A 13,624-nucleotide genomic window follows, 5' to 3' on the forward strand; every position below is an offset into this window, starting at 1 on the left:
CCATTTCATCCCATCTCGTTACAAATGCCTTCCCATGATAGCTTCTGTCGATATAAAAGTCTGCCAGCAGGGGATCCCCGTTAGGAAGTGACCAAGTTTGAAAACCCGTTATGCTCCTGGCAAACATTGTCATCTTGTACATATTTAGCCTGATCGCTCTGGCAGGTTATGAAAGACTAAATGGTGCAAACACATGTGGCAGATGCTGTTCTCATGATAGTTGAGGAGCCTTTGAGCCTCTGTTGGTAGCATGCCAGCTCCGTCTTGTATACTGAAGAGCATTATACTTTCAAGCCTTCTACAGCTTGCCCTGAGGGACTGCTGCTGAAGTGGTAATAAAATTCAGAATGAGCCTCAGAAAGTCAACTTGTTGGTTTGGCTTCACCAAATGGGGTTTTTTCATTATTAAACGTCTCTTTAGCAGCCATATGTAGATCTGGGTTCTCAAAAACACCATGTGCCCCTTTAGAAAGGTGGTTCTAATTGAAAAGATAAAATAGATAAAAACGCAGAGCCAGCAAAGAAAGTGAATTGTTTCTGTGAAGTGTATCTTTAAATTCCCTTTGGTGGTTCCATTTCTTCAGGTGAAAGGAAGTAAAGGGAATCTGGGAGTAAATGTTGTTTACTGGTAGCTCCTCTTGGCACCCTATCTAGAAAATGCAGACAAGACATTCCCCATTCCCCCAAAAGAGGGCATTTTATTTGCATTAACTATTGCAAACTGGGTGACACATTTCAGGTTTTGAGCTCCAAATCTGTGAATATTAACAAGAACAGTTAAAAATACAATTATGGACCGCGCTGGTGACAGTAGCAGTAATAAGTAGCCTCCCTGAAACATTTTATAAACATCATTTAATGCGACATCTCAGTGAGGTAGGTGAACAACTTAACCAAGGTTGGAAGGTGTGTCCCAGTCAAGAGATGAAATCCCTGTATCAGGGTTAGAATTAAAATTAAGATGCCAGCTTGAAAACAAAATGTTTGGCCAGTGGAACACGGCTTTTAGCAGGGCATATCAGTAAAAATAGTGAGTCTTTAATTATCTTAATGTATTCTTGTGTAACACCCCCGTTTTCCCTGCTTTGCTATCGAATATCAACATTGAGTTAAAGGTTTGTGTTGGGTGGGGGTTTTCTTATGAAGGTTTTTTTCAATATTTGGGGAATATCCTGTTTTTCCGTATCTCTCTGCATACATTATAGGGATATAATTACTCAAATAAGATACTTAAGACTGAGGTCGTCTTCTCTAACATTTCATATCCGAATGAATAGGCAGTGTCAGCCGTGGTAACGTGCTACCCGAGACTCCTAGGCTGGGCAGCACTTACCATAGCAAGAACGCAGTATTTGTAATAGTGTCAATAAATACTTACCCGGTGAAAACATCTATCGGAGAGAGCCCCACTGTGCTGGACACTGTGCAAATCTAGGAGAGGCAGCCCCAGCCAGCCTGCCATACGAAGAGAAACGCAGATGAAGGGGCACAGTGGGAAGGGGGGAAGAGCGCTTATGATGGGATGAATAAGTATAAAAACCTCAGTAAAGTTCTGCCGGGTGCCCAAAGTGTTATTAATTGTGCAGGGCGTTAGTGAGAGATGAAGTTTCATTCAAAGAGCGGGAGGGGGGGAAATCCTGCCATTTGACACTAATGAAAAAAAAAAAATCTTCTGCAAAAAGGAAACTGCATGTTAGTTGTCTGTAAAGAGGTATGTCAGAATGATTAAACTTGTGTAGCGCCTTTTAAGTTGCTTTATCCAGATGTTCATTTAAAGACATCTGAATCAAGCGATAGCGTACGCGTACTCCTGACAGCAGTGCCAAGCATGCTGCTGCCAGTGCAAAGACAAGAACGTTGGTCGCAGCCACGCAAACGCACCCATCTTAAAACTTGCTGGGTGAGCCTGCTGACACCCATTCAGTCATTATTGGGATGAACGTGGTGCGCCTCCTGACTCCAGTTAACATTAACAAGAATTACACACAGAGCATCTCGCTCTATAATGAAAAATAATTTTTACAGCCTGAGGAAAGAGAAATAAATCACAGCTTTGTAATCTAGCTGCCTCCAGAGATGTTTACAGCCTTGAGGTTCTACATCGAGTTGTGTCCTCTCTGTCCTCTTACTCCTTTTTCACAGAAGAGTGCTGTCATGAATGCTGTCACTGGAAAAAAAAAAAAAAAAAAGTTACAAGAGCTTCCTCCCAGAATAGGTTCAATTTAGCTTCAGCGTACTGGTGCAAAGAACATATTGCAACACTGTGGTGGCCTGTTTTTCTGGCCTTTATTAATCCAGAAACCTTAATGATGAACAACATTTGTGTCATTGTCTACACAAATTTAATTTGTTTATGCAGCAGTTCAGTTAATCCTGCAATCTGCTTTTCTCAAATGAGGACAGATAATGGAGACACCGTTCTTTACAGGTCTTCGGGCTTTTAAATTCTGATAAAATCAGGATTCTTCACTGGGTCTTGCCACAGCTCTGAATTAAGCCACTTTAAATGTAATTACTGAAGCTGGCTGTACATCAGGAACATCCATTAAAAGAATTGATTGACCATGCTGTTACGGGAGGCATTTTATGAACAAACGATCATGATGGGTCCAGAACTGTAATTTATAAAGGCAAAAAAGCAGGTAAATACTTTATTAGTGGTTAATGAGAGGTTCACAAGATAACTAAATTTCTTCTTTTTTAACCAGCTACTTCAGGGAACCTTGGTCCATGGCCATCTATCACGATCGGTTTATTGATCTCAAGAAGGAACTGCGCCAAATCCTGATGTCGGAACAGGTAAGAAGAATGACCGGCGAGTGCATTTTATTATTTAGGTAATTTGTTAGTGTTGTTCACTTTGGTTTCTTCTCCCATCTTTCTCCTAAAGCTTTACGTTTCTGTTTAGCTATTCCCTCTGGGAAACCTGAGCAGATTCGCCTCACGGCGGGGTGTGTGTGTGTCACCAAGTATGGCATATTGCTCAGTTTCAAGTATATTTTCAAATTTGCCAGCAGAACTTTAGGTTCCTTTGTTTTCCTTCACAGCATTTTTGCATTATACGTGCAGTTTGGTATGACTGCCCATCAGAATCTGGAGGCTTGTTTGTTCAATTATCCCCTTTTTTTTATTAATGTTTCCTAATACGAATACACTACAGGCCATCCTAAACCTGTCTCGGCTGAGCTTATGAGAAATAGATTTTTCAACATCTACCCACAGGGAATGGCTTTTGTAGCCGAATGAGTGAAAGCAACTGGCTTTTTCAGTGATAAGTGGATTTCCCGAATAAGGATGAAATTAAAATGTCTGCTAATGCTGTTTACAGCTTTGGCCTTAGTGCTGTAGATGGAGGCATAAAGTCTCAGCAGCCTCTAAGTTTGCCTGTTCAAAATCCCAAACCCACTGCACTCCACAAAAAGAACTGCTAACTGCAGATTTCCAACAAGCCCAAGTACTGCCTCCCCCACCCCCTGATGAATTTCTGGCCGATCTCAAAAATAATTTGCAGTCTGGATCTCGATACTTCCAACCCACTACTTGGGAGCAGTTTACCCTCTCTCTCCTCATGCTGCTTTTGCTTCTGTTTAACGCAATGGAATTCCGGGCGACGGCAGTGTTTTTTAAGTATTCACTCACGGAGTCTTTAACTGCGCAGAAAACAAACCGAATCGACTGTAAGTGGAAGCGGGGGGGACACAAAAGGAAGGGACGTCGCGTAGCCTGTAGCCCACCCATTCCCGTGGCCCAAACTGGCGTGCTGTCGTATGTCACAGCTGTAGCCACACAAACGCTCGACCCCTGCCTCCTCCCAGAAGGGCTAGACGCAATTTTCCTCCTATTGTCATGATACAGAAAGCGCCTCGGTGCAGTTTTATTTTAGATTCTCTTGGAAGATACCTAGAAAAGAACACAAAATGAAATTCCGTGCAGAATGGGAGGCCTGATGAGAAGTGTTTTTCTTGCCGTCATTCAACCACATTTTGCATGCTGTGTGAACAACTTTAGAGAAAGGGGAATTGGTGTCCTACAAATTAAAGACCCGCTTGCCTTACCCTTTTCTTCTCGCGGTAGTCCTGACACACAAAAATAGTCTCACTGAACAGACTGAAAGCGCCTCGATGAGTCAGAGTTGCTCACATGAACGTAGATGAAGGTATCTGCATCTGAACGTAAATTTGTCTTTACTTTTTGTATTTTTATTGGGATTTTAACTATATTTACTAAATGTCACATATGTTTTCCTTGGGTGTTCCTTCTAGGTGCATTGCCAAATACGCAGTAGGTACCATGCACTAATGGAATATCTTTTAAATACCTCGGGGTTGGCTGTATTTATATTTTTATATATATATATATGGAGCAAGAGACTTACTGTCTTTGCTTCCTGTTGCTCGTATTCCGGCTCACTTCAGCATGCAGACAAACTAGTCATGAAATGTAAAAAAATGAGGGGAAAATACAGCTTTGAAAGAAATGTTGAAGAACTGTGAGTGTGAATACACAGAAGTCAGACACTTCTGGTAACAGTTTCCACAGAAACTGGAAATCAGTCTCATGCATTCAGGGATGATATTTATGGAAATGTTTGCTACTCGTAAGTAATGCATGCATAAAAAAGCCAGTTACAGCTGGGCCGGGGACTACATTTTTTTAGCCCATGTATTGAAACTGTCAGCCCCAACGCTGCACTTGATGTACGCGTGACTCTTGCACGGGATGCTCTTGCCTTGTCGCTGAAAGCCGAGCGATGGCGCGGGGAATGTTTACCCTTTCGCAGGATCACAAACATGTGTTTATTTCAACATGCAGAGCTCCAGCTATGCAAACATGCAGATGGCGGGGCTGGGTTTTTGCACCTACATCAGCTGTTGAAGTATCACAGCAAACTGAGGGCACACATGTGCAGCGCGAGATTTTCGAGAAAAGGCACTTGTCCTCAGGAAGAAATAATGGTCTGGTTTTCCAGTCGCACCTGGGGTTGGCTCTGGCAGTTAAAAGCAGTAAATCAGGGATCGGGGTGGTAGAAACGTGTCAGGCAACGCCGTGCCCGAGGAGGTCGGACATTTCCACTGGTTGTCACACATGAAGATGGTGGTTTGGTTCCACGCAAACGTTGATCTGTGGCCACGTGCGCAGGTAATTTTGGAGGGTTCAACCACCGAGCAATGCCAGCCACCTGAACCGCTGGCCCCGGCCACCGCGCTCTCGGGTGGAAGCGCTGGTTAAGTGGGAAGCCCGCGGAGCCGGTGGCCGTGCCCCCCACCACCCCGCGCCCTGCCATGCTGCCAGGCGCATCCACCCCCCCCGACACGCTTTCACGCCGTTCTCGGTCCCTGCGGTCACACTTCACCTCTCCGGTGCGCGTCCCCGGGAGAGCACGGTTCCCGGGACGCCTCCGGTCTGACGGCTCTGCCTTACAGGTGCCCGGGCTGCCCCCCGCCGCCGAGCCGCCCCCGGAGGACCCCGAGGAGCAGAACCCCTGCCCGCCACCGCTGCGGGAGCCCGTCCTCCGCTACCTGCGCCGCCACCGCTCCCACCTGCCCATGTACGCCCCGGCCAGGCCCGCCGGCGCCGGACCCCCGCCGTCGGCAGGTGAGACGGCAGCGGCTGAACGGGGAGGAAGCGCGGGGGGGGGGGGGGAAGTCGGAGTGCAGCCCCGACGAAGGAAGGGGGGGGGGGGGGGGGTGTCTCGGCGTGTGCAGCCCCGAGGGATGGAAGGGGGTGGGGGGGTGTCGGGTCTCGGTGTGCAGCCCCGACGGGGGGGCGGGAGGGGGGCGGTGGCGCGTGCCCGGCGGGCCCGCAGCTGTATGCTAATGCACAGCGGGCCGCCCCGCCCCGCCCGTCCCACCGGGCGGCCGGGGGGGGGGGGGAGCGCGGGGTGGTGGGGGGGCTGCTCAGGCAGGGCGGCTTTACACCCACCCCCTCGCACCCTCCGCGGTCCGCCCAGCTCGGTCCGACCACGGGGTGCCCGGGAGAGCGGCAGCCCCCCCGCCCCGTGCTCCCCGCGCCCCTTTGTGCCGCCCGCCGGGAGGGTCGCGCAGCTTTATGCTAATGAGGCGCACAAAGGCGGCGAGCGGGGCCGGGAAGGGGGGGGATGGAGGAGGCGGGGGGGGACCGGCGCTCGCTCGCGTGCCGCCCGCGTGCCCCGCCGCCCCCCACAAAGGCGCTGCACCCCCGGGGCCGGCCGGCTGCTCGCAGCGGGGGGCAGCCCCGCGCCGTCCGTTCCCCCCCCCCCCCGCCGCCGCCACCTGCCACGCGTGGAGCAGCGCGGCCCGGCCGCCAACGCCCCCCCCCCCCCCCCCCCCCGCCGTCCCGCCCGCCCACCCACCCCGGCTTGCCGCTGCGCGGAGCTCCCCGCGCGTATTTCCGCGTGGGCGGCCGCGCAGCCCCGCGCCGCAGACAAAGGGTTAAGGGGGAGCGGGGCCGCGGCACGGTGCTCGCCCCGCAGCGGCTGCACCTGCCGGGGACCGGCCCGCGGCCCCTCCCGCGCTCCCGGGAGCGGGCACGGTCCCCCCCCGGCCCCCGCGAACGCTGCCAGCCCGTTGCGCCCGTATGTGCCGCCGTACTGTGGTGTACGGGGAGGGGGGGGGGTGTCCCCCGTGTCAGCTGCTGCGCCTTGTGCCGAACGCGTAACGCTTCCGACGGAAACGCGGGAGCCGTGCTGCGCCGCCGTCCCCGTCTAGGGAGTGAGACCGGGGCTGCCGCCAGGCCAGCACCCGCGGGAAAGGGCCCGGGAGGGCGGGCGGGGGTGCTGCGGCCCCCGCTCCCGGCGGCCCGGGCGGAGGGCGCACCGCGTAACAGGTTACCGCCGTACCGCGGCCGCCCGCTGGGCTCCCCCGGCCGCGCTCCCGCGCCGCTGCGGGCAGGGGCTGCGGGGCGGCCCGGGCCGGCCGGTTTGGCCGCGGCGCCCCCTCGGTAGCGCGGGGGTTAGTTTCTTGGATCAGACCCTTCGTTAGCATCTGATGCCGGCGGCGGACAAAACGGGTCGCGCCGGAACCCTCCCGGCGGGAAGCTCCCCCCTCTCAAACAGCGACCGGTAGCCTGTCCGCCGGGAGCGGCCGGCTGCTGGGTGCTGGACTTTCCTCCGACCGGCGGCGGGCGGTGCTACCGCGCCTTCGGACAAACGGAGGGTGACAACTCGGCCGGTGGGGCGCGGAGCCGCCGCCCGTCCCGGTCCCGCCGGGCAGCGCCCGCCCCGGGGCGGCACACAAAGGCCCGCGCGTGCCGGGCCGCGCGGCGGCGGCAGCGCGGGGCGTGCGGGAGGCGGGGCCGGGCGTGTGCCGCCGGCGGGGGCCGCGCGGGCGGGCGGGGGCTCAGGTGCACCCGCTCCGCCCGCCGCCGCTGCCCGCCGCGGCGCCGCTGATTGGCCCGTCCCGCCGCCGCCGGCCCGAACAATGGCCCCGGCCCGCTTAAAGGCGGCGGCGGCCGAGCCGCGGGCAGAGCGAGGAGCGCGCGCCGCGGCCGCCGCCGGCGCGGAGGCGGCGCGAAGATGCCCCGGGGCTTCCTGGTGAAGCGCAGCCGGCGGCCCACCCCCGTCTCTTACCGGGCGCGCTGCTGCCGCGAAGCCGCCGGCCCGCCGCTCCCCGCCGGCGGCGCGCCGCCGCCGCCGCCCCCGCCGCGGGACTCGCCGCCGGTGCCGGTGCCGTTCGGGACGCCCGATGCCGCCGTGCAGGTGCTGTACAGCCCCACGCGGCCCGTCAGCAGGGACAAGTACCTGGAGCGCGGCTTCAGCCTGGGCTCGCCCGTCTCGGCCGAGTCCTTCCCCGCCCCGGCCGTGCCCGCCACCATGGACCCGCTCCTCTTCGCCCCGGCCGAGCTCAAGCTCTGGGCCGCCGCCGGCCACGGCGAGCCGCCCGCCGGCCACGCCGCCACCGGCACCGGTCCCGGTTCCGGTGCCGGCGGAGCCCCCGCGCCGCCCGCCCCGGCCGCGCCGCCCGCCTCGGGCCGCCCGCCGCCCGCCAAGCGCCCGCCGGGCGGCGCGGAGCCCGGCCGGCAGAAAGCTCCGTCGGGCAAGAAGGCGAAGGCGATCCGCAAGCTGACCTTCGAGGACGAGGTGACCACGTCGCCGGTGCTGGGGCTGCGCATCAAGGAGGGCCCGGTGGAGGCGCCGGTGAAGGCGCGGGGCGGCTGCGCCCGGCCGCTGGGCGAGTTCATCTGCCAGCTCTGCAAGGAGGAGTACGGGGACCCCTTCGCGCTGGCGCAGCACCGCTGCTCCCGCATCGTCCGGGTGGAGTACCGCTGCCCCGAGTGCGACAAGGTCTTCTCCTGCCCCGCCAACCTCGCCTCCCACCGCCGCTGGCACAAGCCGCGCCCGCCCGCCGCCAAGGGCGGCCCCGAGGCGGGCAGGGCGCCGGCGGAGGAGCCGCCGAAGGAGGCGGGCGGCAGCGGCAGCGAGCGGGACACGCCGAGCCCCGGCGGCGCTTCGGAGGCGGGTTCCGAGGAGGGGCTCTTCGAGTGCCCCCGCTGCGCCAAGCGGTTCCGCCGGCAGGCCTACCTGCGCAAGCACCTGCTGGGCCACCCGGCCCCGCCACCGGCCCCGCCACCGGGACCCACCCCGGCCCCCGCCGCCGCCGCCCCGGAGCCCGCCGCCGAGGAGCCGCCCGCGCCGCCGCCCGCCGAGTGCCGCCTCTGCCCGGTCTGCGGGGAGACCTTCCCCAGCAAGAGCAGCCAGGAGCGGCACCTCCGCCTCCTGCACGCCGCCCAGGTCTTCCCCTGCAAGTACTGCCCGGCCACCTTCTACAGCTCGCCCGGCCTCACCCGGCACATCAACAAGTGCCACCCCTCCGAGAACCGGCAGGTCATCCTGCTGCAGGTGCCGCTGCGTCCCGCCTGCTAAGAGCCGCCCGTGCCTTCCCGGGGCCCGGCCCGCTCCGACCGGGGACCGGGGCCGGGGCCGCCCCGCCGCCGCCGCCGCCGAGCGTGTCCCGCGGGCTGCGCCTTGGACTCGCCACACGATTAGCTTTAATACGGCTTGTGAACTGCTGGAATCTGGCTTTACACTTATACCTTTCCGGGGTCTTTTTTTTTTTATTTTATTTTTTATTCTCTCTCTCTCTTTTTTTTTTTTTTTTTTTTTTGGGTTCGTTCGTTTCGGTTTTTATAAATGTGAACAGATCAAACCGCTTGAGGAGAAATGAGAATTTCCTTTAGTGTAGCCACAAATGCCTTGACTCTGCTGTTGATGGTCTCCAGAAAATGCTGTAGAAACTGCCTTAACTGTGACATGCCAACTTTCTGTTTTTGTTCGTTTTGCCCTTACTAAGGTAGCTCATGAGTTGACTATCTGTATATGTTGGGTTGAGTAATTATGTTATTTATTCGTTATTTATTTATATTAATTATGAAGATTGATATTATTTGATCGCAGATATTCTAATGCGCTTTTTTGTCTCCCCCGCCTGCCATTTCACTGTGCGTTTTAGAAGATCTTTTTTTTCTAAAGGGATCTGCTAAAAAGGTTTTAACTTTTATACCTAGAAAAACACACGATCTTAACCATTTTATCCCCTGCAACCGACAGCTCTTACTTTTAGATGCAATCTCTTTTTCTACACACATTATTTTCTTAACTGTTAGCTATTTATAGAGTGCTTCGATAGAACTGTTTCAACTGTATAATTATTTACTATTCAAATAAAATATTTTCAAATTCAAGCGTCCTCCCGCTCGCTGCCTCCTGCTTCTCCCTGCCGGGGCCGGCCCTGGGGGGGGGAGCGAGGGGCTGGGGCCAGGCTCTGGACTGGACTGCGGCTGGCAGGGTGCCCTGGTAGGCACCAGCCTGCTCTGCACCTTTTGATGAGATTAATTAAAAAGGAATTAAGGGGGGGGGGGGGGGGAGCAGGGTGAGGTGCGTCCGGTCCTGGGGGAAGGTTGCCCCACTGTGCCGAGGGGCTGCTGCCCCACGCCGTGGGCACCAGCTGTGGGCTGGAGCCGGAGCCCCGGCTCTTGCCTGCAGTTGTCACCGGGCACGGGTTGTCCATGTGCTCTGCTTCTGGCCCTTGGGAAGAGCCCTGGAAGAGCCTCCAGGAACCTTCCATTGAAAGTGTTGCAGGGAAAACATGGGGGGGGGGGGGGGGGCACCTTCGAAGGAGAAGTGGAAAACTTGCCTGTGAGAGGATGTGCTGTTTGCTTGGGTGGGTTTCCCTTGCGCTCGGCACTCTGAGGTGTGGGGTTGAGGGGCTCTGTAGGAAAGCTGCACCCTGCTTTTGCCAGGAACTGTGGCGGCTGGTGCAAGGGAGACCCAGCTTTTGCGTGCCTCGTTTCAAGGCTAGAGCCTGATCCTGCCTGGTCCCGCTCTGCCCTGTGGCGGGGTTTCTGCAGCATCCTTCAATAACGAGTTTTTGGCAAACCAGGCGTGCTAGGACTTCCCTCTGGAACAGGGGAGGACACCAATGCGTGAAAAAACTCACAGGGCAGCGACTGGGGCAGGGGAAAAACAAGGTGAGAGGTGGCTGTGTCCCCTAGCCGCGGCGGGGCTCTGCGTGGGACCTGCCTGCTCCTGGGGGCGTTTTCAGCAGCGGTGGTTTGGGGTCATCGGCCCTGATGTATGGCGGGTGCTCCAGGGCTTGTGTCTGCATGTGGGTTTAGTCAAAAAGTAGTTGCTTAATTATTTGAGGGAGAATTGTTATAATCTCAGTGTAAATGGAGATGTTTGCTGGGTCAGTGAAACCCCTCTATCAGGTGTCGTAGCGCAGCTGTACGATCTCTCCCTTTGCCGGCAGGAGAAGCCGCGGAGCCGACCTCGTGGCACGCAGATCTGCTTGGCAACCCCGGGCGCAAATACCTTGTCACCTACCGGTGCGTTAAGGGCCGAGCCTGGGCTGCGAGGTCCCAGCTTGGGCGTTCTGGCACACTCCCAGACGATAACGTCTTTGAGGCTTTTGCTCACTGGAAGGTTTCCACCCTGTTCCTGCCGCGTTCACTCACCTAAAGGCTCTTGTCTGAGACACGGCCGCTTTGCCGTGGGAAAGGCAGGTGACCTTCTGGAGCTTCCTGCAGGGAAGCTTCCCCGGAAATGCCTGAATAATTTTTTGATATAGCAAAACTTCTAGAGAAAGATTATTATTTTTTTTCCTCATCTTCTTGTTCAGTCAGGCTAAAAAGCACCAGGGCCAGTATGCCCCGGCTGCCTTGATTCCTAGGAAACCAACTTCGTTATGCCGGGACTGACTTCAGGTCTAGGCGAAGCTGTGGTTTTAGCTGTAAATTGATACACTGAAAAAGAGAACGTGGCCTCAACGGCCTCGGAGATAGAGGCAGCAAAACATGCTTGGCAAGGAGTGTGGGTTTGCTTTTCCCAGCTTCCCTGGCCATGGAAAGCCCCAGATCCTGGGCTGTCACAGCCCGGTGTGTCACAGCCGTCTGTGGGACGGGCAGGCCCTTCTCTCCGCTCATACAAAGCAGGAGATCCCCGAGGGGAGTTCGCCTACGCCTGTGGCAGTCCTCTCAGGCCCCTGGACACTGCTTCCAGACGGATGCCTGGTGCATCCTTCGGAGAGGTCCGGAGGCTCCATCCACATCTTCACAGTGGTGCCCCTGCTGAAATCTTTGCTCTGAGCCTGCGGCACCCACAGGCCACGAAACAACGGCTTCGTCTTGGTATCGCTTGTCCAATAGTCACGTAAATTCACGCCTGTTCCGGTAGGAGTCAGATCAAATCTGTTGGGGTAAGAGGAATTTCCCAGGTTTGCAGGGAACCGTCAGCGTAGCCCATGCTTTTGCGTCTTCTGCTGATGGGAACGTGCGTGGCGGTGGAAAGGGTGCTTAGTGGAGGCTCATCTTTTGGGGAGGAGTAAGGAGAGGATGTTGTAAACTGGGCTCTGTTCACAAACACCCTGAAAAACAGGGGAACTGTTTTTGGCGTCACTGGGCTACAGCAGCCTCGGCAGAGCGAGCTGATGGGCCATTCCGACTGCCTCCCTCCTTTCATCGGCCGCACTGCTGCAGAGCTTTGGAGAAGGTCATTATGTGTGAGGCGCCAACTGCCCAAGGCATTTTGCGTGGAGCGATCAGCATCACCATTTCACGACTCTTGCACCTCTGGCAGTGAGGGGCATCGCCCCACCACCACCAGTTACAGAGTCACCCGCTCACTGGTGGCTCTGTAGAGCCACCAGCCTCCTTTGGGCAATGTTTTGGGGAGGGATCCATCCCCACCCCTCACCAACTTGCCCCAGAGCGGAGCTGCTCCTCCCCGGCACCGTCCCCTCGATGTGGGACCTCAGCCTGGCTCTCCTCTGCCTCCCGAGACCCTCAAGGCCACTTTTAGCTCGGTGGATACGCCGAGAGCTGAGCGGTGTGGCTGAAAGCGGAGCTCGACCAGCACCACTCGCAGCAGCTTCTGGGAATGCAGGTGTTGCCTTGTCGGTGCCGCAGCCTCACCATCCGGCAGCACGGGCCGGCGCTGCGCAAACAAAGCCTCCTGCTGTCAGCTAACAAATCAATTTGCTGATGGCTCTCAACGCATCCAGCAGGAACAGGTTTGGGCACCACGGAAAATGCTGAACCTACCCCAAATGCGACGGGATTTCCAATTCTTGGGAGGCGGTTGGCGCGCAGGTACAGCGGTCGCTCACTCTCCGTGCCCGCGGGCAGAGATGTTGGCCCGGTTTGCAAACCGCTGGAGCCTTCCCCCTCTCCGAGCGCACAAAGAGCTGAACACATGGTGTGATACGGATTGTTTGCAAACTGAAAGGAACCAGGGAGATTAATTACAGGAACCTTCAGGGTCCTGAAAAATGCAGCTCGAACACCGTCACAGAACTGTGGGTGCAGAGCAAGCCAGAAGCTTCTCTGCTGTCAGTGGTGTCACCGCCAGCGCTGCCGCTAGCAGAGGAATATAGTCTCTGCGATGCCGCTTCTCCAGTGCCATTTTTTAGCAATTTTGGCGTCAACAACGTGGTCACTCGCAGCCATCAGTGCAGTAGGTGCGTCCATCGGCCCCCTCGCTTGGAGGAGCCGCTGGGACACACAGCCCGAGGTTTTGGGGGCTGGCTGTGCGGCTGAGCGGCAGGAGGCTGCCCGGCCTCGCCGAGGTTTGGTGCTAGGGCCGGTGGGCGGGAGGAGGGGCTGGGGCAAGCCCAGAAATGGGCCGGGGATGGGGCTTTTGGTCTGGATTTTGGACCTCTTCCCCACCCACGCAAACCTGTTTAAAACCCGTGTCCCTTTTTAATGAGCTGGAGGGGGGGAAGACAGCTCATGGAGCTGCAGGCGTTTCCTTCCCTTTGTCCCCAGAGAGGCATGTGGCACTGTGGGGTGATGCAGGGTGCCATGGGGTGGCGGTGCCAATGCACCTCCTGTCCCACCGCCCTCCTGGGAGGGTGCTGGGTCCCGGTGGGCATTTTGGGCCAGCGGGGCTACTGCAGGTGCGTGGTATGGCGAGTTACTTGGGGCACCCAGGCGTCTCCCCCGGGGGAAGGACCGGGGTGCGCGGGCTGCCCGCGTTTTGCAAGTTGCATTCAAACATCTCAAATCCTCCCATGCACGTGCAGATAAAAAGCCTCATTACGGCTTTAAACGGTTTTAATTAAATTTAGTTTACAATCCGCATAACAAAGGTCTGCCTCGTGGAAATATTCGATATGTTAATCAGAGAGGTGGACATGCCGAGCGTGGCCGTTGA

General features: G+C 56.8%; 2 protein-coding genes across 2 annotated transcripts in view; both read left to right on the forward strand.

Moving 5' to 3' along the window:
• Positions 1-13,624, forward strand: part of CFAP61 (cilia and flagella associated protein 61) — a gene marked incomplete at its 5' end in the record, with an annotated part of 116,424 nt that overhangs the window by 102,279 nt on the left and 521 nt on the right. Inside the window, 2 exon segments of the mRNA XM_082480634.1 lie at positions 2,709-2,799; positions 5,424-5,595. Coding sequence (XP_082336760.1) covers positions 2,709-2,799; positions 5,424-5,595 — 263 coding nt within the window.
• On the forward strand, positions 7,398-8,839 carry INSM1 (INSM transcriptional repressor 1; the record flags this gene model as incomplete). Its single annotated transcript, XM_082480491.1, is given in 2 exon segments — positions 7,398-7,461; positions 7,464-8,839. Coding segments are annotated over 2 exon segments (1,440 nt in total).

The sequence above is a fragment of the Vanellus vanellus genome, assembly GCF_965231255.1.
Source record: "Vanellus vanellus genome assembly, chromosome: 3".
In the NCBI taxonomy this organism is placed as follows: domain Eukaryota; kingdom Metazoa; phylum Chordata; class Aves; order Charadriiformes; family Charadriidae; genus Vanellus; species Vanellus vanellus.